Raw genomic sequence first — 25,034 nt, 5'->3', positions numbered from 1 at the left:
ACTTACCACTACCCATTTTGTAGGCAGTAAGGGCTCACGGTGTAATCCTGCGCTAACTAGTTAGCATATGGTAATGTAGCTGCACTAACTAAATAGCGCAAGAAAGCCACCTATCATGGAACAGGTAATATAGCACAGAAAATACATGGACAAAATGCACTAGTATTAGCACAGACTTAATGAAAGGCTCTATGCATTTCCCACGATATGGAGCCTCGTTATCTGTGTGAATACCAGTGCATTTTGATCCAAATTTTTAAAAACAGCTCACCTCAGATTTTAGACAGTTTCAATCTTTCAGCCCTTTTTTTTTTTTTTTTATAAAGAACCGTTTATGGATATGGCTACTCAGTCTACTAAGACTTGTTTTATTTTTGAATCTGATCAGGATCTATTACTAAGGCTTTACTTTGAACGTAGGCAGGAATTGTTCTATAATCTTAAATTGATGGTATTCCCAGATGTGGAAAAGGCTATGTAAAAAGAAATGCTGGTGCGTTCTTCAGAATGGGGCATTAAAAAAAAAGTTTCCTTATAAATGCTTATAAATTAAGGAGTCCTTTTACAAACGCGTGCTAGCATTTTTAGCACACGCTAAACATGCCAATATATTCCCAAGGGCATCTCTAGTGTTTCTTACACGCTAAAAATGCTAGCACGCCTTTGTAAAGACCCCTCCCCTCAGTGAAGGAATATAAAACTTTATTTTTTAAAAATCCCCTCAGTTGCCTTTTTTCTTGAGAAATGTTAGTTCTACCTTCAGCAGGTATTTCCAAGACCTAACTGCACCTCTCTATTTAAATTTATATGTACTATTCAGGTTGCTAGTTGCCCTATTTGTTGAATTTTTTTCCCTCTTGCTTCATTGTTTTTAGTTGGTTTGATGACTTCACAGAGACAAAGAAAATTCTTCTTTTTTTTTCTTCTTATTGGCCGATTCTGGAATCATCATATTCCGATGTTCTTTTTATTTGTTTTTTTCTTATATAACTTGTTTTTGCTCGGATGTTTTACTGAAAATTATAAAGGGTTCAAAAACCCCCCAAAACAACTTAACTCATGGGTCATCCAAATAGCCCAGTCGATTCAATCCCTGAAATCAGTTCATACTCATTTGGCTAGCTGCGCTGCTGAAATGTTTACTGTTCTGAGGAGGAAGTTCCAGCCACAGCTCTAGAGTGACATGTAGTGGATGAGTAATGCAGGGGACCCACTGGATTGTTGCTGCAATGGCTGGGTTAGTCAAGTAGGTGGAAGAATGAAAGGGGAGAAAGGAGGCCCTAAGAAGCATAAGGAAGTTGCTTGGAGCAGTGCTACCATTTTTATTCACTTGCTTACCATATAAAATTGGGCCACCATGCCAAATTAAGATAAAGGGTACCTATCTGACTAAAGAAATTTTTTGACATCAAAAGAGGGGACCTGGGTGTTCTTTAACTTGTACTGTAATTCACATTTTTTTGTGTCTTTTATAAAGGTAGCATAACATACTAAGACTCTAAAGTCATAAAAGCTATCTTGCTACATCCCCTCTAATGTCAACCATCTTGTAACATCTGTATCACCAGTGATCAATGCATATTGTCTTAACAAACTAATTTACCATGTTAAGTAGGTACTCCTCAGTGTTCTTAAAAATAAACATACATATATACTTAAAATAATGTGGAATGGTTTGTACATTTCTTTAGTTACAATCTCATACTTTTTGTCCCTAGAACGCTCACCTGATTCTCTGTTGCAAAGACACTTTCTCAGCTGACTGTCTCTCCTGGGGCAAAACAGTGAGGCCTGAGGCTTTCACATCACTGACTGGCGATAAATGGGATGAAAAGGCCGCTGTGTTGGTGGTCAATGGAGGTCCATAAGTTGAGCACAACATGGAGGGTGAAGGGAAATTAAATATTTTATCACTTTCTGAAACTACCATGGAAGGAGTGGAAAAAGCCAAAGGCTGACTATCACGCAGGAGTGATGATGCAAGTTGTTGGTCTTCAAGGAGATTAGCAGGCAGTGTACCCTGTGGTGTAGTCTTCGGGTAAAGGTTCTTGAAACCTGAATCTTCTTGAAAAAAGATATCTGATAATATAGGGTGAGTTGAAGAAACAATAAATGTCCTTTCTACAAAAGGATTATTCTGACTAGGGAAAGGAGCTCCATCAGCTGGTGTAAAAGGATTCATGAGTACAGGAGTATCCCCTTTATTGAGGTCCAATTCTCCCAGATCAGACTCTAACCTCCAAAAATTTGCATTCTTGAAATCTAAATCAACTGATAATCCAGACTTTTGACTTGGGGAACTCCTGGATTTGCCTACAAATTCTTCTACATATTCACTGACTGGCTGTTCTAACCCCAGCTTACTATCAACTGACACATCTGGAGAGTAAGTTTTATGTTCAATGGTTTGGACATGTGTTTTACTATCTTGGGTTTTTATGTGGTCTCCTTCCTCACATTTACAACTGTATAAATGATTATCTTTCAGCACCGCATTAGATCCGAGATCTTCTGAAATAATTTCATCACATCTATTTTGATAGTTTTGGTAAAGATCTGTAATGTATTTCGTTGGTGATTGCTGCTCTTCCTCCAAAGCAGACCAGAAAATAAAATCAGATGAATCGTTTTTCTTCCTAGTGTTATGTTCCTCTTGGATATTGTCCCTTCCATTTATGGTCAATGACGATGAGTTTACAAAGTTCATTTCCAAGTTCTTCCTCTCTCCACTATCATCTAATTTGACAAGTTTTATCTGGTTATCAATAATTAAGTCAGGATCAGGGTCATGCTTGAAAACATCCAATTTATTTGAATTTTCTTCAGCACTTAAGATGTCTAATCTCTCTAGTGAGAATTTTGAAGGGCATGTCTTGAACTGCTCGGCCTCAGTTGTCTCATTTATATCTAACAAGTTTTCCTCATTAGAGATGGCCTGCCTTTGTAGCTCATTATCTCGTTCCTCCAAATTACAGGTGATGCCCTCTGTGGTGGATTCTGTGTCCTCACTAATGGAGGATAACCTTCCAGACCTTGCTTCAATTATTGCTTCAAACACAGGTGGATTTGGAGCCACAAGGGAGATTCTCTCTCTGTTTGTCGTAATATTTTGTTTCTCAACTTTTTCCTTTGGGTTCTCAACTTGTTTTTCACCTTTGGCTTCTTCCCATTTGTCTTGATCACTTGTTTGCTCATCCAAATCTGTCTTGACATCTTTGTCTTCAGACGCAAATGATGTAAAGCACCTTGGAAATTTTGGTGGTAACATCAATGTTCCCATCACAGCTTCTGAATCAGTCTCTAGTTTTTTACCCAAGTCTCTTTTAATATCTCTTTCTTTTTCAAATGCCTCAGTCTCCTGGGGAATGTTTACTTCTGAAGAATGAGTACAGAGTTCAGGTGAAGCATTCTCTGAAACTACCAATGACTGTAGCTCAAATGTACTTGTCTCAGGTGCACTGTTCATAGCTGTAGTACCAACAGCAGCTTCTATCTTTCTAAAACTCCGACTACCAATATTGTTGAGACGTATGTGTGCCTCACTGACACATGGGTAAACTGTAACTGGTAACGCTTCAGCCATTTGAACTTTTAGGACCAGTGGTGAAATGGCACAGATCCTATTCTCAGGTTTGTTCTCAGAAATGGCTCTCACAGGAGCTCCTAAGGAAACACTCTGGGCTAATTTAGGGAGACCAGTTAAATCTGTTTCTTTAGAAAGAACAACTTTTGGAGAGGCCTGCTGCCCTAACTGGTTCTCACCCGAGCTTTGTTCTCCCTCGGACACATTTAGACCATCCTGTGGTGTTAGTATAACTTGATCTTCAGTTTCTTGTAATGGTTTTAGCCTTGCTGATGCAATTTGAAGAACTTTAGGTTGGTCATTCTCAACCAAAGAGCTTGCAGAAATGTGGACCACTGGTGGAGTGTCTGGTAAAACTGTCTCTGTTATTTGCATAGAAGTCACTTCTGAGTAAGACTCTGGGGCAATAGGCAGTTCATCAATACCTTGGAGTTTAGGAGTTTTTGTTTCTTCACACTCATTTTCCTTTATGCCAACAAACTCTTGAGGTATTTTTTCCAAAATTTTGGAAGCATTTAAACTGTGATGAGAACCAGTACTGCTCACTTTCAAAACACACTCTGAAGTTAAAGAGGACAACTGTCTTTGGCCATTAACTTCTCCTTGAAGTCTACTTGTTGCAAAGGAAACAAAGGAATCTGTGTCAGATGTTAAAGCAGCAGCAAATGGGTTGAGCTCTTGAAAAGGCATAAATCCCTGGGATGCAGAAGAACTGCCTGGCGAAGAACTTTCATTTTCTCTCTCTTTTTCCTTGGAACTGGTGGAGGCAGGCAGATAGTAATCCTCAAAGAGAGAAATGCTTTCAGCAGCTTCTGCAGTAGCATGAGACCCAGAATGAAAACTAGAGAAAAAGTGAGTAGTTGAAGGAGAATTTAGTACCTTTTCAGATAGGAGATGCTCAAAGAAAGGGTTGTTCTGCAGAGAATTGAAAAAGGGATTGGTAGGAGATAAGTTTCCAAGCAGAACTCCTTCTGCAGCTATAATAGGGTTAGTGAAAAGCATGCTAGAAGAGTGAAGTACAGAAGTAGGAGCAGCAGCACACTGGTCAGAAAAACAAGGAAAAAAGGGAGAAGCAGCATCTGAGCAGGTTTCTACCTGAGGAGACATGTCCAGGCTGTGGAGGGAAGACAAAATAGTCCTCCTGGTTAGTCCTAATGCAACCTTCAAATATATAAACGATTAAATGAATATACAGGGTATATATCTACATACACACACAATGGTAAGTAGGACAAGCAGTAAATAAAGAGTGGTGACAAAAATATGATTTTTCTCTCTAAACTATTTTCAAAGTAAGGTCTTGTAGGAAGTAAAATCTCTCTTTAGCAGAAAAACTTTAAGCAGACACATTGAGTGGAAGCTTGTTATTGTTACTAAAGCTGTACCATTACCACAGTCAATAATACCCAAGAGTGCATCAAGTTCAGGTCCTGAAGCAGTCTTATCTGACTTTATTCTCTAATGACTAATATAGTTATACAACAAGCAAAAACAGTGTTATCTTTACAGGTCACAGAGGGAATATAACTTTTTCTTCAGAAATTTGTCTACTTATACCTGTCACATGACTAAAAATATATTTGGAAAAACAAATCAAAACTACACCAGCAAACCCCAATCCTCTAAAAAAAAAAAAAAATAAACTGTTGGATGCTGATGACATCATTGCTTGTATAAATATACAATGAAGCAAACAATAGGATCTTCATTTCTACAAGTTTGTTCTATTATGATACTAGCTCAGTTTTAATGATACTGAAAGTGTTGAGGGGTAGAAGTGAAAAAGGCCTCAAACCCAACAGCCAAATTAAGAACTGAAAATGCTCAAATACTGTTATCAAATCAAAGAACCAGGAAAAAGCGAAGATACTTACCTGTAGCAGGTATTCTCCGAAGACAGCAGGCTGATTGTTCTCACATGTGGGTCGACGTCCATGCCGGCCCCAGGAACAGAGATTTTCCAGCAAAATCTTCAAAAACTTTGCAACAGCCAGTAGAGCACGGGACGGACACACTGCGCATGCGCAGCCATCTTCCCGCCGGAACGCGTCTGATCCCGCCTCAGTTAAATGAAAAGCAAATAAAGCATAACACAATTCCAAAGGGGAGGAGGGCGGGTTTGTGAGAACCATCAGCCTGCTGTCCTCGGAGAATACCTGCTACAGGTAAGTATCTTTGCTTTCTCCGAGGACAAGCAGGCTGCTTGTTCTCACATGTGGGGTATCCCTAGCCCCCAGGCTCACTCAAAACAAGAAAGAAGGTCAATTGGGCCTTGCAACGGCGAGGACATAAAGACTGATCTATGAAGAAACAGCTAACAGAGTGCAGCCTGGAACAAAATTAAAATGGGCCTAGGGGGGTGGAGTTGGATTCTAGACCCCAAACAGATTCTGCAGCACCGACTGCCACATCGGGAATCCTGCTGAAGGCAGTAATGAGATGTGAATGTGTGGACTGATGACCACGTCGCAGCCTTGCAAATCTCTTCAATAGTGGCTGACTTCAAGTGGGCCACTGACGCTGCCATGGCTCTAACACTATGAGCCGTGACATGACCCTCAAGAGTCAGCCCAGCCTGGGCGTAAGTGAAGGAAATGCAATCTGCTAGCCAATTGGAAGTGGTGCGTTTCCCGACAGCAACTCCCCTTCTGTTGGGATCGAAAGAAACAAACATTTGGGCGGACTGTCTGAAGGGGCTTATCCGCTCTACATAGAAGGCCAATGCTCTCCTGCAGTCCAATGTATGCAACTGACGTTCAGCAGAGCAGGTATGAGGACGGGGAAAGAATGATGGCAAGACAACTGACTGGTTAAGATGGAAATCCGACACCACCTTCGGCAAGAACTTAGGGTGCGTATGGAGGACTACTCTGTTGTGATGAAATTTAGTATAAGGAGCATGGGCTACTAAGGCCTGAAGCTCACTGACTCAACGAGCTGAAGTAACAGCCACCAAGAAATGACCTTCCAGGTCAAATACTTCAGATGGCAGGAATCCAGTGGCTCAAAAGGAGGTTTCATCAGCTGGGTGAGAATGACGTTAAGATCCCATGACACTGGTGGAGGTTTGAAAGGGGGCTTTGATAAAAGCAAACCTCTCATGAAGCGAACAACTAAAGGCTGTCCAGAGACAGGCTTACCGTCTACACGATAATGGAAAGCACTAATTGCTCTAAGATGGACTCTTACGGAGTTGGTCTTGAGATCAGACTCTGACAAGTGTAGAAGGTATTCAAGCAGGGTCTGTGTGGAACAACAGCGAGGATCTAGGGCCTTGCTTTCACACCACCCGGCAAACCTCCTCCATTTAAAAGAATAACACCTCTTCGTGGAATCTTTCCTAGAAGCAAGCAAGACTCGGGAGACACCCTCAGAAAGACCAAAGGAGGTGAAGTCTACGCTCTCAACATCCAGGCCATGAGAGCCAGAGACTGGAGGTTGGGATGCAGAAGCGCCCCCTCGTTCTGAGTGATGAGGGTTGGAAAACACTCCAATCTCCACGGTTCTTTGGAGGACAACTCCAGAAGAAGAGGGAACCAAATCTGACGTGGCCAAAAGGGCGCAATCAGAATCACGGTTCTGCGGTCTTGCTGCAGTTTCAGCAAAGTCTTCCCCACCAGAGGTATGGGAGGATATGCATACAGAAGGCCCTTCCCCCAATGAAGGAGAAAGGCATCTGACGCTAGTCTGTCGTGGGCCTGAAGTCTGGACCTTGTGATTGATCCGAGTGGCAAAAAGATCCACCGAGGGGGTGCCCCACTCTCGGAAGATCTTGCATACCACGCCTGAATTGAGCGACCACTCATGAGGTTGCATAATCCTGCTCAACCTGTCGTCCAGACTGTTGTTTACGCCTGCCAGATATGTGACTTGGAGAAACATGCCGTGACGGCAAGCCCAAAGCCACATCTGGACATCTTCCCGACACAGGGGGTGAGATCCGGTGGCCCCCTGCTTGTTGATGTAGTACATGGCAACCTGGTTGTCTGTCTAAATATGAATAATTTGATTCGACAGCCAATCTCTAAAAGCCTTTAGCGCATTCCAGGAGATTGATCTGAAGTCCTGATTCCTGGAGGGACCAAGCTCCCTGAGTGTGGAGCCCATCTACATGAGCTCCCCACCCCAGGAGAGATGCATCTGTGGTCAGCACTTTTTGAGGCTGGGAAATTTGGAAGGGACGTCCCAAGGTCAAATTGGATCGAATTGTCCACCAGTGAAGGGAATTGTGAAATGCGGTAGACAGTTGGATCACATCCTCTAGATTCCCTGCAGCTTGATACCACTGGGAAGCTAGGGTCCATTGAGCACATCTCATGTGAAGGCGTGCCATGGGTATCACATGAACTGTGGAGGCCATGTGGCCCAGAAGTCTCAACATCTGCCAAGCTGTGATCTGCTGAGATGCTCTGGCCCAGGAAATCAGGGACAGAAGATTGTCCGCCCTCGCCTCGGGAAGGTAGGTCCGAGCTGTCAGAGTCCAGCAGAGCTCCTATGAATTCTAGTTGTTGAACTGGAAGGAGATAGGACTTTGGATAATTTATAACAAACCCGAGTAGCTCCAGGAGTTTGAGAGTCATCTGCATGGACTGTAGAGCTCCTACCTCTGAGGTGTTCTTCACCAGCCAATCGTCGAGATAAGGGAACACGTGCACTCCCAGTCTGCGTAGCGACGCTGCAACAACTGCCAGGCATTTTGTAAAGACCCTGGGCGCAGACGCGAGACCAAAGGGTAGCACACAATACTGAAAGTGCTGTGTTACCAGACGGAATTGAAGATACTGTCTGTGAGCTGGAAGTATTGGGATGTGTGTATAAGCATCCTTTAAGTCCAGAGAGCATAGCCAATCGTTTTTCTGAATCATGGGAAGAAGGGTGCCCAGAGAAACCATCCTGAACTTTTCCCGGACCAGATATTTGTTCAGGGCCCTGAGGTCTAGGATGGGACGCATCCCCCCTGTTTTCTTTTGCACAAGGAAGTACCTGGAATAGAATCCCAGCCCTTCTTGCCCTGGTGGTATGCTCGACCACATTGGCGCTGAGAAGGGCGGAGAGTTCCTCTGCAAGTACCTGCCTGTGCTGGAAGCTGAAGGACTGAGCTCCCGGTGGACAATTTGGAGGTCTGGAAATCAAATTGAGGGAGTGCCCTAACCGGACTATTTGAAGAACCCATCAGTCGGAGGATATGAGAGGCCACCTTTGGTGAAAACATTTTAACCTCCCTCCAAACGGCAGATCGTCTGGCACAGGTATGTTTATGGCGGCTATGCTCAACTGGAGCCAGTCAAAAGCCCGTCCCTTGCTTTTGCTGGGGAGCTGCAGGGGCCTGTCTGGGCGCACGCTGTTGACACGAACGAGCGCGCTGGGGTTGAGCCTGAGAAGATTGTCGGGAAGGTGGATTGTACCTGCGCTTATTGTAAGTATAGGGAGCATTCCTCCTTCCCCTGAAAAAACTTCTACCTGTTGAGGTAAATGCTGAAGGCATCCGGTGGGAGAGTTTGTCGAGGGCGGTTTCCCCCTGGTGGAGCTGCTCTACCACCTGCTCGACCTTCTCGCCAAAAATATTATCCCCCCGGCAAGGAACATCCGCAAGCCGCTGCTGGGTCTGATTGTCCAGGTCAGAGGCACGCAGCCATGAGAGTCTGTGCATCACTATACCTTGAGCAGCGGATCTGGATGCAACATCAAAAGTGTCATAAGCACCCCTGGACAGGAATTTACGACACGCCTTCAGCTGCCTGACCATCTCCTGAAAAGGCCTGGTGTGCTCTGGAGGGAGTTTATCCACCAAGTCCGCCAGTTGCTTAACACTGTTCCACATGTGAATGCTCGTGTAGAGCTGGTAAGACTAAATTTTGGACACGAGCATAGAGGACTGGTAGGCCTTCCTCCCTAAAGAGTCTAAAGTCCTAGCCTCTTGCCCCGGGGGTGCCGAGGTGAAATCTCTAGTACTTCTGGCTCTCTTGAGAGCGGAATCCACAACCGCAGAGTCATGAGGTAACTGCGACCTCATCAACTCAGGTTCTCCATGGATCCGATATTGGGACTCCGCTTTCTTGGGGATGGTGGGATTAGATAACGGTTTCATCCAATTCCTCAGCAATGTCTCATTAAGGACATTGTGCAGAGGGGCAGTGGATTACTCCTTTAGTGGCGAAGGATAGTCAAGGATCTCGAGCATCTGAGTCCTGGGCTCATCCTCAGTTACCACAGGGAAGGGAATGCCCACAGACATTTCCAGGACAAAGGAGGAGAAGGAAAGACTCTCCGGCGGAGAAAGCTTCCTCTCAGGTGAAGGAGTAGGATCAGAAGGAAGACCACAAGACTCCTCTGAAGAGAAATATCCGAGATCTTCCCCTTCATCCCAGGAGGCATCCTTCCTCAGTATCGGACAAGAGTTCTCGAACTACAGTCCGAAACCAGGCCCGTCTCGACACCTAGGAACCATATCCCCTATGGCAATGACGAGAAGTCGACTCCCATGCTGGCAGCGATGAAGCTCCCTCCAACAACGTCGACGGGGAGTCGGCCTGGGTGGCAGCCGAGGCCGCAAGTGGTACCAGCGTCAGGGACCTCACCACAGGCCTGGAGCCAGCCGCCGCTTCTATCGACGGCACCGAGGGCGCAAGCACCCCCGGTACCGGAACAGACTGATGCAGCAGCCCTTCCAGAAGACCTGGAAGAATGGCTCGAATGCTCTCCTCCACAGTCGCTGTCGAGGACGGCTGCGGGGCCGGTACTGGAGTCGAAGTCAGAATCTGTGAAGGTCTGGGAGGCAGTACCGGGCTGTCTGAAGATCGACGCACTGACACCTCTTGTATGGAGGGTGAGCACTCCTCCCGGCGTCGATGCTTTCAGGGTGCCGAATCCTTCGACACCCCAGAGCTCCCAGTACCGTGTCTCGAGGGAGACCGGTGCCCATGCTTCTTCACCTTCGCTCGAAGCACGTCACCAGTACTCCTCGGTACCAACAAGGAGGATGTGGAATCCACACGCCTCTTCGGGGTTGGGTCCGACATCGGTCGGTCCCGGTGGGCCTGCACAGCAGGAGCCCTCGAGACAGGTGGAGACCCACTCGACAGTTCACTACTCCCAGCTAAAGGTGAAGTTCGGGCAGCCATTACCTGCGCTCCAGATGTCGATGCCATCCCTGGTGCCGATGTCGACATTGAGGAATCAGTCGGAGCTCCAAAAAGACGGTCCCGAAGAGCTCTTCTCGATGCCTGTGTCCGCTTTTTGAAGCTCAGACAGAACTTGCTAGCGTCTGGGCGATGGTCGGGCCCAAGGCACTGGATGCACCAGGAGTGCGGGTCAGTGCCCGAGATCGACCGCTGGCACTGAGCACACTTCTTGAAGCTGCTGGGAGGCTTCAATGACATCAGCGGAAAAATCACAGCGGCGAAATCAAACGGCTCGATTGTGCCAACCAAGGGCACAAAAAAGGAGTACCGCGGACGTGCGGCCCAAGAAGGCCGCAACGGAAACGAAAGGAAACTTACCAAGGGACAAAAACTAAGAAAGAGGGTTTCCTTTTTTTTTTTTAAACTGGAAATAAAAAGAAAACAAAAGGCGACGTGAAACAAAAAGAAAGCGATAAAAAAACACACGAAAGGCGCCTAAGTCTTTCCTGGGACCTGAGGGAGAGAGACCGACACGCAACCACTCTCCACCACGGAAAAGAAAAAACTGAGGCGGGAACGGACGCGCGTGGGCAGGAAGATGGCTGCACATGCTCGGTGCGTCCATCCCGTGCTCTACTAGCTGTCGCAAAGTTTTTGAAGATTTTGTTGGAAAATTTCCAGTCCTGGGGCCACTGTGGACGCCGACCCACATGTGAGGACAAGCAGCCTGCTTGTTCTTGGAGAATGTACTAATACAATAATCACTTAATGAAACAAACACCCATGTGGTAGTCTAACTAGACCACTGTTAAGTGAAACATAGACCTTCGTTCATTGGAAGCTCACTTTCTAAAGCGATATTGTATATAACAATGTGCTAAGAGTGCTCAATGTTAGTGCAATTGTGCCCTTATAAATCATAATGCACTTTAAAATGTCACTAAAGCCGGCTATTAGAACAAACCAGATAAGTGCACAATTATTTTTTTATCTTGTGAGCCCGGCATCACCGGACGCTAAGGGCTCCATAAAGGTAATCTCCCCTGGGGAGCAGTCTTTCAGTAGCAGTTTACAGAGGACCGTGATTACTTTCATGGAGCCCATAGCGTCCGGTGATGCTGGGCTCACAAGATTGAGCACTCATAGCACATTGTTATATACAATATTACTTTAGAAAGCGAGCACCCAATGAATGGTCTATTTTTCACCCAACAGTGTTCTAGTTAAACTACCACATGGGAGTTTGTTTCTCTGAGGGAGCTCGTTTCAATTTTACTCTTATAATCATTAAGTGATTATTGTATTATAGTATGTTTTCCTGGTTCTTTGATTTGGTTATATTATTTGTTCTACTAGTGAAATTAGGGATTTGTATTTTTATTTTTCACCAACTTGGGTAAACTTCTTCATAAAAGGCGGATAATAATTCCCAATAAATAAATGTATGTATCATGCTTCTTATTCTAGTATTTTGACTAACTTCTTTAACTTTACAAATAATGCTGCACTACGGACAATAGGTTGTTGGTCCTTCCAAAAGAATACAGTAGCAGAAAGGCTTTTTAAAATTATATATATCACCAATAGCTGTTGTAATACAATAATAATATTAACAATATATTTTCAAAAGGCTAGCAAAAGATGGAAACAAGCTGGCAAGTGATAAGGCCCAGAAATTCTGCAAAGCATTTAGATGTCAATTATCAGTCAGTGTGTTACAAGAAGCCTTCAAGAAGTTAAAGGATCTGTCAAGGAAAGAACTGCAAAGAGGTGCAAAAAATTGTGACTGAATAGCAGGTGTAAACAGCTTGGGGCTCTACCTCGGGAGCAGTGCTTTTTTTTGTAGGAAAAAAGGTACTGGTACTTATTATGGGTGGGATCACCACATATGGCCCCACCCCTATGATAGCCACACCCACATTAGCCACACCCCTTATACCCACCATGGCGCATATGAACAGACATCCTTGAAAATATTATACTAGCATAGGAGAAAAAAAATAACATGTTACAGCTCCAGTATACCCAGTGCAAAATACGAAAGCAGATGTAAATTCTCAAATTGGACATATTCCAAACACTAAAATGAAAATAAAATGATTTTTTCTACCTTTGTTGTCTGGTGACTGTTTTTCTATCCATATTGGTCCCAGTCTCTGATTCTGCTGCTCTCTATCTGTTCTCTTAACACCGTTTCCCCTCCAAAGGGACACCACCTTGTAGTGGTGGAGGGGCTTCCGTGTTTCAATGACTCAGAGGGCTATACTGAAGGGCTACCCATATCAGACAGGCCTCTGAGGAGAAACCAGACAAAGAGTGTCCCAAACTGGGAGAGTGGTGAGATGGTGACCCGGAGTTCGTATGCCCAACAGCCCAGCTGCCCTCTGAGGTTCTGTCTTCTTTATGTAAATTTCCTCTCTGCAATTGCATTTTCCTTAACTGAGAGGAAGGGAACAACCGGCAGACAGCCGCTGATGGCCAGAATTTTGTCCCCTGAGCAGCAAGTGCGGGACCACTGCGCATCAAACAGCCCACAGATGAAAGGGTTGGCGAGTCCTTTGATTAGCGCCGGCGAAGGAGCGTCGATGCTCTTGGACCTGGAAAAACAACTCCATCGCTTCTGAATTATTCAACCACCATGTCCAAAGGAGTGGAGGAGTGAGTTAGGGCATATGCTGAGACGGAGGACCTTTACAGCAGAACCCGAATCGGCAGAACCAAACACCTCAAGAGAAATCATCTTGGAGTTTTTGGCTTCCATGGAGGTTACATTGAATACCATCTGGAAGGCGCTTCGGGACCTAACGGTGGTAGTAAATAACTTTTCTTTCAGATATGATCTTATTGGAGAGTTGCATGGACAATTTGATTGAACCCTCTGAGAGTGAAAAAATTGATATATATGACAGATGAAGTTCTGTACAAGCAAGAAGTGGTTATGATCTTGAAAATGATAATGGGCCAGAAACTTTAGGAGTCATACCTGGAACTCTGGGAAAAACAATAATCTCGACATTAATCATCCACAAAAACATCCACCTTATTATTCAAAGTTTCTCCGGCGGAGAAAGCTTCCTCTCAGGTGAAGGAGTAGGATCAGAAGGAAGGCCACAAGACTCCTCTGAAGAGAAATATCTGAGGTCTTCCCCTTCATCCCAGGAGGCATCCTCCTCAGTATTGGACAAGAGTTCTTGAAATACAATCCGAAACCAGGCCCGTCTCGACGCCTAGGAACCATGTCCCCTATGGCGATGACAAGAAGTCGACTCCCATGCTGGCAGCGATGAAGCTCCCTCCAACAACGTCGATGGGGAGTCGACCTGGGTGGCAGCCGAGGCCGATGCCGCAAGTGGTACCAGCGTCAGGGACCTCACCACAGGCCCGGAGCCAGCCACCGCTTCTATCGACGGCACCGAGGGTGCAAGCATGACTCCTAAAGTTTTTCTCAGAAATATTTCCTTAATTACTACTTCGAAAGGAGTGAAGCCTGTGAAAACTGGGATTGCTTTAATCAGTGGGATTTGAATTAGAGACTTGAGTATATGTATCGTTAAATAATTTCTGGTTTTTAAAAGAGAGAGAGAATGTAATCAGATGTATTATTTCTAACTAAAACCTGGACAATAAGTATGTTCTCAATGAAATGAACTGACTATACGCCGTATTGGTCTTGAGGAAGCCAACTAGATGATCAATGTGGAATAATGTATTAGATGAGTAATATCTGGGGATAATCAGGTTAATACCATGTTTTCTTTTTTCTGTTTACTGTTTGATTGATCTCCTTGTCTTATTTCACTCTCCCTATTTTTCTTCACTTTGTGGTCTAAGAAAGAGAAAGATTGTATAAAACCCATATATCTAGTTGGGATTGTTTTCTTCTTATATTGTATTAATGTGCAATCATCCCTGTATTACTGTTTGCAAGTGACCCTTGTAAAATGAAAAATTATAAATAAACGATTTAAATAAAAAAAAAAAAACACACTGTTTCCAGGGCTTCCTTTCCATTTATTTCTTTACTTTCCTCCTTTCTTGCCCTACATCCATAAGTAAAAGCTAGGTCCTCCATGGAATTGACTGGAGGAGGTAAAACATGGATCTAGCTTTTGCCTATTTTCTCCATCCATGTGTAGTTTTTCTCCTTTCTTCCCTTTCCCTTAACTCCATCCATGTGCATCTTCTTTTTTTCTTTCCTCCCCTCCATCCATGTCCAGCACTTGTCCTCTCTCCTTCCCTCCATCCATGTCCAGCATTTCTCCTCTCTCTTCCCTCCCCTGTATCCATTGTAAGGAATATGCCGAAAGGAAGAGGGACCCCAGCTACCCACCGGAGAAAAGAGAGCCGGAGGGTAGGAGGGAAGACCCTAGGGATGCTCAGGTTTTGCCCAAAAGGGACAAAGATGGGAAACTACAACTCCCAGAAGGCCACAGGAGAGCTCCGGGGGAGGAGAAGTAGGGTGCAGAACCAAGGAGCTCCAGAAGAGGGCCGCCAGGGAAAAGGAAAAGCTGATTCTCCCACCTGGTGGAGGAGGTGGCGGAACCGGTGGCAGGAGAAGGAAAAGCAGCCTAGCAGAGTTAATGAAGAAAAGTGTAATCAGCTGGAAAAGGGGTGGGGGGAGGAGAAAATGGACTGGGCTACTGAAGGAGAAGGGGAGAATGAACCAGAGGCGAGGGAGCAAGAGGAGGCTGAGCTGGTCTTAGACGAACCCATGGAGCTCTTGGCTATGGCTCAGCCAGCACTGGAGGTATAGGGGAGAGGCCTGGGTCAATGCGGGAGGAGGTCAGGAGAATAGAGACTGACCCAGAGGGTGGGACCCAAGGCTTTGAGCCCGCGCAAAGCCTAGCTCTATTGAACTGTGCTGAGAGAAGCCAGGCTGTAATTGGACTGTGTTAGAAACAGCCTGACTGTATTGAGCTGTGCTGAGAGAAGCCTGGCTGTACTTGGACTGTGTTTGAAACAGCCTAGCTCCATTGAACTGTGCTGAGAGAAGCCGGGCTGTAATTGGACTGTGTTAGAAACAGCCTGACTTTATTGAGCTGTGCTGAGAGAAGCCTGGCTGTACTTGGACTGTGTTTGAAACAGCCTAGCTCCATTGAACTGTGCTGAGAGAAGCCTGGCTGAAATTGGACTGTGTTAGAAACAGCCTGACTTTATTGAGCTGTGCTGAGAGAAGCCTGGCTGTACTTGGACTGTGTTAGAAACAGCCTGACTTTATTGAGCTGTGCTGAGAGAAGCCTGGCTGTACTTGGACTGTGTTTGAAACAGCCTAGCTCCATTGAACTGTGCTGAGAGAAGCCTGGCTGTACTTGGACTGTGTTTGAAACAGCCTAGCTCCATTGAACTGTGCTGAGAGAAGCCGGGCTGTAATTGGACTGTGTTAGAAACAGCCTGACTTTATTGAGCTGTGCTGAGAGAAGCCTGGCTGTACTTGGACTGTGTTTGAAACAGCCTAGCTCCATTGAACTGTGCTGAGAGAAGCCTGGCTGTAATTGGACTGTGTTAGAAACAGCCTGACTTTATTGAGCTGTGCTGCGAGAACCCTGGCTGTAATTGGACTGGGTTTAAAACAGCCGAGGAGCTGTTGAAGAAAAGGGGGCTGGGTTGCAAATCCCAAAAACAGAAAGAAGAAGAAACACATAAAGAGGAAAACAGAGAGCTCGGTGCTGGTGGTGAGGAGGCTTCACGGACTTAGCCAGTAGGAGCATTGTTTACACCATATAAAGCAATAATTCTCACATCTCCTCCATCCAAGACCAGCATTTCTCCTCTCTCCCCGCCAACTCCTCCATCCATCCATGTCCAGCAATTCTCCTCTATCTTCTGCTCTCATCTCCATCCATTTCCAGCATTTCTCCTCTCTCTCCTGCCCTCCCCTCCATGTGCATCTCCTTCCTGTCTTCCCTCCCCTCCATCCATGTCCAGCATGTCTCTTCTCTCCCCTGCCCTCCCCTCCCATGTCCAGCGATTCTCCTCTCTCCCCTTACCTCCCCTTTCATCCATGTCCGATTCTCCTCTCTCCCCTGCCCTCCCCTTCCATCCATGTCCAGCAATTCTCTCTCCTCTCCCCTCCCGCATGTCTCCTCTCTCCCCTCTCATCCATGCCCAGCGATTCTCCTCACTCCCCTGCCCTCCCCTGTCCATGTCCAGCAATGCTCTCTTCTCTGCCCTCCTCTTCCCTCCATGTCCAGCATGTGTCCTCTCTCCCCTGCCCTCCCCTCTCATCCATGCCCAGCGATTCTCCTCTCCCCCTGCCCTCCTCTCCATGTCCAGCAATTCTCCTCTCTCCCCTGCCCTCCCCTCCATGTCCAGCATGTCGCCTCTCTCCCCTGCCCTCCCCTCTCCAAGTCGCGGCGAACTGGAAGTAAAGGCAGCAGTGCTCACTGAGGCAGGCACACAGGCAGGTTCATCTCCTCTCGCGTTGCTTCCCTCTCAGTGCGTCCCGCCCTCGAAGGCGGGAAGCTACACGAGAGGAGACAAACCTGCCTCAGTCAGCACTGCTGCCTTCACTTTCAGTTCGCCACGACTTGGAGAGGGGAGGGCAGGGCAGGGGAGAAAGGCGACATGCTGGACATGGAGGGGAGGGTAGGGGAGGAAAGAGATAATTGCTGGACATGGAGGGGAGGGCAGGGGAGAGAGGAGAATCACGACCAGGTAATCAAAAGATTTTGGAGCCCGGAAGCAGGAATGGAAGGGAGCGGGCAAGTGAGCTGGACCTCAGGAAAAATTTGCCGGTACGCTGTACCGGTGCGTACTGGCACAAAAAAAGCACTGCTCAGGAGTATCCTGAGATGGAATCACGCCCTGTGTGAATGTCCCCATATCGCCCCTGCCCACTGTCTCTCCAGCCAAGCATGGGAGGCTATGGACAGGGAGCAATTTTTGTGTTGTCTCTTGCTCCCTGCATGAACACATTAGTGCTTCTGGCCAGGAGGGTAGGGTTAGGACAGCTATTCTAGTTGGTAATTCGATTAGGCGGCATGTAGATCGCTGGGTGGCTGGTGGACATGAGAATCGCCTGGTCACTTGCCTACCTGGTGCGAAGGTGGTGGACCTCACGTGTCAACTACATAGGATTTGAGGTAGTGCTGGGGAGGAGCCAGCTGTCTTGGTAAATGTGGGTACCAATGACATAGTAAAATGTGGGAGAGATGTTCTGGAAGCTAAATTTAGGCTCTTAGGTAGAAAGCTCAAATCCAGAAACTCTAGGGTAGCATTTTCGGAAGTGCTACCCATTCCAGCCCATGGCCCAAGAGATAGGCAGAGCACCAGAGTCTCAATGCATGGATGAGGGGATGGTGCAGGGAGAAGGATTATAGCTTTGTAAGGAACTGGGCAACATTCTGGGGAAGGGGGAGCCTATTCCAGAAGGATAGGCTCCACCTTAACCAGGGTGGGACCAAGCAGTTGGCATCGACATTTAAAAAGGAGATAGAGCAGTTTTAAACTAGAACCTGGGGGAAGGCTGACAGTTGTTCAAAAATGCATGGTTGAGAACAAGGTATCTTTCAAAGATATCACCAAAACAGGGAAGATAGAGTATCTTGATAGCGAGGTTGCAAAAGAAACCATAGTAGATCAGGTGTCCTTAAATAAAAATCAGACAAAAGACTGCAAATTACCACTGTCAACTACTGAGCAAGACGTAAATAGGAACAATAAACAGTTTGAAATGTCTATATGCCTAAGAAATAAGATGGGAGAGTTAGAATATATTGCACTAAATGAAAAATTAGATACAATAGGCATCTCTGAGACCTGGTGAAAGGAAGATCACCAATGGGACACTGTCAGACCAGGGTACAAATTATATTGTAGTGATAGGGTGGGCCAAATTGGTGAAGGAGTAGTATTATATGATAAACAGGGCCTTCAATTGAATAGACTAAAAATTCTGCAGGACACATTTCATTCAGATTCTCTGACTTGTCAGCTTTGAATACCATTTCTTGCACCATTATCTCTCCCAAATCTTCCTCGGTGAAGACCGAGGCAAAGAATTCATTTAATATCTCTGCAATGGCTTTGTCTTCCCTGAGTGCCCCTTTTACCCCTCAATCATCTTGCGGTACAACCTATTCTTTTGCTGGCTTCTTGCTTTTAATATACCTAAAAAAACATTTTACTATGTTTTTTTGCCTCCAACGCAATCTTTTTTTTCAGCGTCCCTCTTTGCCTTCCTTATCAGTGCTTTGCATTTGACTTGACATTCCTTATACTGTTTCTTATTATTTTCAGTTGAATCCTTCCATTTTCTGAAGGATTTTCTTTTAGCTCTAATAGCTTCCTTCACCTCGCTTTTTAACCATGCCGGCTGTCGTTTGGTCTTCCTTCCTCCTTTTTTAATACACGGAATATATTTGGCCTGGGTTTCCAGGATGGCATTTTTGAACAGCATCCATGTCTGATGTAAATTTTTGACCTTTGCAGCTGCTTCTCTAAGTTTTTTTTCCATCATTCTTCTCATTTTATCATAGTCTCCTTCTTGAAAGTTAAGTGCTAACAAACTGAATTTCCTGTGCGTACTTACTCCAGAGCTGATATCAAATCCGATCATATTATAATCACTATTATCAAGCGGCGACACACTATTACCTCCTGCACTAGATCATACTCTTTACTAAGGACTAGGTCTAGAATTTTCCTTCTCTTGTTGGCTCCTGTACAAGCTGCTCCATAAAGCAGTCCTTGATTTCATTAAGGAATTTTACCTCCCTAGCATACCCTGATGTTATATTTACCCAGTCAATATCGGGGTAATTGAAATCACCCATTATTATTGTGTGTCTCAGTTTTTTAGCCTCCCTAATTTCCTTTAACATTTCTACATCCATCTGTTCATCCTGGCCAGGTGGACAGTAGTACACTCCTATCACTATCCCTTTCCCCTTTACATATGGAATTTCTAGGGATTCTGGAATGTGTTTTAAACCTGGAGGATGTAATGGTGCAATTTGACAAATTAAAGAGTAGCAAATCTCCTGGATCAGATGGTATTCATCCCAGAGTACTGATAGAACTGAAAAATGAACTTGCAGAACTATATGTAATTTATCTTTAAAATCAAGTGTGGTACTGGAAGATTGGAGGGTGGTCCATGTAAAATGGATTTTTTAAAAAACGTTCCAGAGGAGACCTGGGAAATTACAGACCGGTGAGATCCTGATGTCAGTGCCGGGCAAAATGTTAGAGACTATTATAAAAAACAAAATTACAGGGAATATTCAAAAGCATGGATTAATGAGACAAAGCCAACGTGGATTTAATGAAGGGAAATCTTGCCTCACCAATCTATTAAATGTCTTTGAAGGGGATAACAAACATGTGGATAAAGGTGATCCGGTCGATATTGTGTATCTAGATTTTCAAAAGGCATTTGACAAAGTACCTCATGAAAGACTCCAGAGGAAATGGGAGAGTCATGGGTTAGGAGGTAGTGTTCTATTGTGGATTAAAAACTGGTTAAAAGATAGAAAACAGAGAGTAGGGTTAAATGGTCAGCATTCTTAATGGAGAAGGGTAGATAGTGGGGTTCCCCAGGGGTCTGTGCTGGGACCGCTGCTTTTTAACATATTTACAAATGATCTAGAGATGGGAGTAACTAGTGAGGTAATTAAATTTGCTGATGACACAGCTATTCAAAGTTGTTAAAACGCACGATGATTGTGAAAAATTACCTTACAAGAATGGGAGACTGGGCATCCAAATGGAAGATGACATTTAATGTGAGCAAGTGCAAAGTGATGCATGTGGGAAAGAGGAACCCGGATTATAGCTATGTAATGCAAGGTTTCACATTAGAAGTCACTGACCAGAAAAGGGATCGGGATCTAGGTGTCATTTGCTGATGATACGCTGAAACTCTCTGCTCAGTGTGCGGTGTTGGCTAAGAAAGCAAATAGAATGATAGGTATTATTAGGAAGGAAAAAAAAATGAGGACGTTATAATGCCTTTGTATCGCTCCATGGTAACGATTGCACCTCGAATTGTGTGTTTAATTCTGGTCACCACATCTCAAAAAAGATATAGTGGAATTAGAAAAAGTACAGAGAAGGGCAACAAAAATGATAAAGGGGATGGCATGACTTCCCTTTGAGGAAAGGCTAAAGTGGCTAGGGCTCTTCAGCTTGAAGAAGAGACGGCCGAGGAGAGATATGATAGAGATCTATAAAGTAATGAGTGGAGTGGAACGGGTAGATGTGAAATGCTTGTTTACATTTTCCAAAAATACTACGACAAGGGGGCACGCAATGAAGCTACAAAGTAGTAAATTTAAAAAGAATTGGAGAAAATATTTCTTCACTCATTGTGTAATTAAACTCTGGAATTCATTGCCAGAGAAGGTAGTAAAAGCAGTTAGCTTAGCGGGGTTTAAAAAAAGGTTTGAATGGCTTCCTACAGGAAATGTCCACAGACCACTATTAAAATAGACTTGGGGAAAATCCACTGCGTATTTCAAGGATAAGCAGCAAAAAATATATTGTACCGTTTTGGGATCTTGCCAGGTACTTGTGACCTGGTTTGGCCAGGGCGCTGGGCTTGATGGACCTCTTCAGTCTGTCCCAGTATTTCAATACTTATGTTCTTATGTAATGATTCCACATCAAGTGTGGAAAGAACATCTCCTCCACAGCATGTAACCTGGTCCAAAATATTGATATGTGTGGAGTTTTTAACAAATTCTGGGCCTTTGTCATAGTTCAGTTAGCCAAACACACTTTGTTAAAAACAACAAAAAAAAAACCATCACCCAACTTGGTGGGTTGGGAATGAAAAATCCAATTTTACCTCCGATTAATTCTCTAGAAGTGGCAAGACAAAAGGTGTGCAATAAAATTTTAAAAAATGTGTTTTAAAATCATGTTCATTTTATTCTACAGAAAGTTCATACACTTTTTAAATTTTCCCCTTATATATTCAGATACTTATAGAGTAATTCACTTATTATTATTAAATGGATTAAGCTGTCTCTAGGAATACTGTTTTCCAAAGTGATTAAATTAATTCTAGGTCTTTTTTTACAACTCATTTTTTAAATTAGCATTGCCTAAACTTTCTAATAAACTTAATCTGACTGACACGCAATTCACCAATTTCTTAACATTGGCATTAACAAGAAAAAAGCACCAAGAGCCTTTAGAAACGGGATACACAGTTCCTTTAATTATTAAAGTCAGTATTCCAATATGGACCCGACACAGGCCGTGTTTCGGCACACAGCACCTGCGTCAAGGGTCAAATATATGATATAATATAAAATGAATACTGTGTACAGCAACTAAACTTCTTTATGAAATAGAAAGGAATTCCATCCACTCTATAAAGTGGTTGCACGACGTGTTAGGAACAGAAAATCCCTTTGTTCCTTAGTTACGTGCCGGGTCCATACTGGAATACCGACTTTTATAATTAAAGGAACTTTGTCTCATTTCTGAAGACTCTTGGTGCTTTTTGCTGTATTTTGGACTCTGTTCCGTACTTTGGACCCTATCTTTGTTGCTATATTGGTTTAAACAAGGTCACTCGAAGCTTATTAGCCCATCTTCACAAACTCAGACATATTTCCAAACTCTACAAATTAAATTCTGCAGAGGGCTGCAGCTTGCCATTAAACAATTACTGAAGCTTTCAGCAAGGATTACCAAATATTTTAGGAATAAATGGACAAATTATTGTAATTCTATCTTGAAAACTAAGAGTAAGTCTTGCTTAGTGAAATGATGTTAGAGGTAGTGGACTAGAGGTACTCCGATATTAATGGGTGCATCTTTTTTCTTGTGATTTTCCTATAAGTGCTTAGTCACATATCAGGGAAAGAGATGCTTTTTTTTTTTTGGGGGGGGGGGGGGGGGGGAAGATCCAACGTATCTTAAGAAATTTGTATTGCAGCATATGACATAACACTGGCTAGGTAAGCATAGGGAGGTTTACGGAAAAGGGGGTATATCTGATTTTAAACTGGGGATTATATAACAAATACGGTCATCTTGAATCCTCTTGGTAAGATTGTTGATTTCTTATTCTCTACTAGTGTTCTCTCCTTGAAAAGGGCTATGACGTAACACTTCTTTATACGTTTTTATTGTGTCTATTTGTACAATTATTTCCTACGTTTACTGGAATACATGGCTTAAAAATGTTGTATAAAATAAATAAATAAAAGAGCAAATCATTATCACTGTACCCCATAGTCCTTATGGACTCTTGGAGTCATGGTGGGAACCGTCTTTCTTGCCCAAGGTCCTTTCCTGTCCTGGACCATATCCACTGTCCTTTGGATGTCCTGATATCTACCTATATTCCTCTTTTCCTCACTCCTTCAGCTTTTCTGAACATTACTGTTTTTATCCAGCCCAAGTGCTGATCAACTTATCTGTGCTAAGAGTCAAAGGAGCATAGAGAAACAAAGCACTATAAAGCAGTGAGAGAGCGGATAGAAGTGTGGTTGGGGCATAGAAGACCTGTCTGCCTTCTAGGAGAATATAAGTGCGAAAACAGAGCATAATTCATACCCGAAAGCTAAACAATATCCTGGAATAACTACTTCAGAGAAAAGAGGCAGTAAAGACTGGGGAACAGGAACAGTGCTGGGCAGACTTCTACAGTCTGCGATCTGCTAATAGCAGGGGCAGATCAAGAACAAGTATGTGTTTTGTGTCACATTCACATTAAGTATCTAAGAGGGGAAGGGAGACACCTTCAGGTTGATAGTGAGTAAAATGTTGCCAGATTGCAACATTGTTGGCTTGCTAGTTTAAATCAAGTATTGACGATGAGTGTGACTATGCTGCAGCCAAAATGATAAAAATTTCCAAGATTATGCGACTGCCCTATTTGTGATGCTAGTATCTGATCATTAAGGAGTGCAATGTGCACTGAGTGGCAGGTGTGGTTCTGGCCACTTTATTGGGCAGACTGAATGGACTGTGCGGTTCTTTATCTACCATCATATACTATGTTACTGTCACCCCCCCCCCCCCCCACCTGGAAGCGCGTTGGGGGCGCTTCAGGGAATGTCCGGTGGCAGGTGGGGGCGTGGAGTCCTTGCTCTCAGTGTGGTCAGGCAGGGAATGTCGTGGTGCAGCTTCCGCTGGTCCGTTTCCATGGTGCAGGAGGGGGAGCCCCGCCCCCGCACATCTTGATACGTCAGCCTGTGATGATGTCAGCAGTGTGTTCCTTTTTCTTCTGGCTCTGCTGCTTCCTTGGAGCTTCGGCAATGGCTCCAGTACCTGCGGTGACCAGATCTGCTTGGCCAACGCTGAGTCCTGACCCTGTTACCACTATCTGCTGTGACCGGAGCTGTTTAGCTACTATGCTGACTTCTGACCCTGCTGCCATTATCTGTTGTATCCAGAGCTGCCTGGATTTTATCTCTGATTATTGACCATGTCTTCAGTGGTCTGCCCTTGTCCTGTACCATCTGCCTTTGGACACCGACATATCCTGGTTGAGGATGAGTCCCGCTGGCTGCCTGAACCTGGGGGCTCAACCTTCAGGGAATGGCAGTTGGTTGTGGTGAAGAACCCAGGAGTTTGTTGGCTGTCTATAGTCCTTGTGGACTAGGACTTAGGGCTCACCTTCTTCTGCTTCCAGGCATAACATTACAGTTACTATGAAGAAGAATGAAAGAGAGTAAGGATTGTTACATCTACCAGTCTGCAAAGAGATGTGAAAATGTATTATTTTGGGGTAGAAAGCACGGCTTCAAAAAGAACATGAGTGGTGAACCCTCAAATTTCTGAACGTTTTTTTGTAATTATATTACATTATTCGTATGGGCTATTTGCCTCATTGTCCTCCATCCCTTCTTTTGTATATATTTGTGTAATAATGGAGAGCCCATAAATGGGAATTTTATTATAATTAAAAACAGCTTCCTATCCACATTTTTGCCTTTGAATATATTGTGCCGATCTAATACTAACTATTAACTTTTAAGACTGCCATTAGGGGACCCCTTATCTCTGTGCATTGAGATACTGTTTTGGGAGCCTGTGGCTAAAATACTCCACAGCAATTTATTTCAGCTGGACCACCCTCTGGAGTGTTTCTCAGCCCCACTAATCTGAGATCAGCTACATAAGACACAGACATTTAAATTTTTCAATGGTATTAATGCACAACAAGCAAACTCTTTATAAAGGAAAAGAAGCTGTAAAGCTTGGGAGCATGATACAAAGCTACAAGGAGACAGACAAAATTAACATCAGGAAACATTATTCATGGAAAGCGTGACAGTTGTCTGGAATGCCCTCTGGAAGATGATGGTGGAGACAAAAATAGTGAGGGAATTGAAAAAGGAGTAGGATATTCAGAGATGATCCATAAA

General features: G+C 44.3%; 1 protein-coding gene across 1 annotated transcript in view; it reads right to left on the bottom strand.

Moving 5' to 3' along the window:
- The window catches only part of RAB11FIP5 (RAB11 family interacting protein 5), a 293,008-nt gene that overhangs the window by 77,238 nt on the left and 190,736 nt on the right, over positions 1-25,034 (bottom strand). Inside the window, exon 4 of the mRNA XM_030190956.1 lies at positions 1,728-4,424. Coding sequence (XP_030046816.1) covers positions 1,728-4,424 — 2,697 coding nt within the window. The remainder of the gene's footprint in view (positions 1-1,727; positions 4,425-25,034) is intronic.

The sequence above is a fragment of the Microcaecilia unicolor genome, chromosome 2, assembly GCF_901765095.1.
Source record: "Microcaecilia unicolor chromosome 2, aMicUni1.1, whole genome shotgun sequence".
Classification (NCBI taxonomy): Eukaryota; Metazoa; Chordata; class Amphibia; order Gymnophiona; family Siphonopidae; genus Microcaecilia; species Microcaecilia unicolor.
Note: the sequence above shows the minus strand (reverse complement) of the source record. Positions and strands in the feature narration are given on the sequence as shown.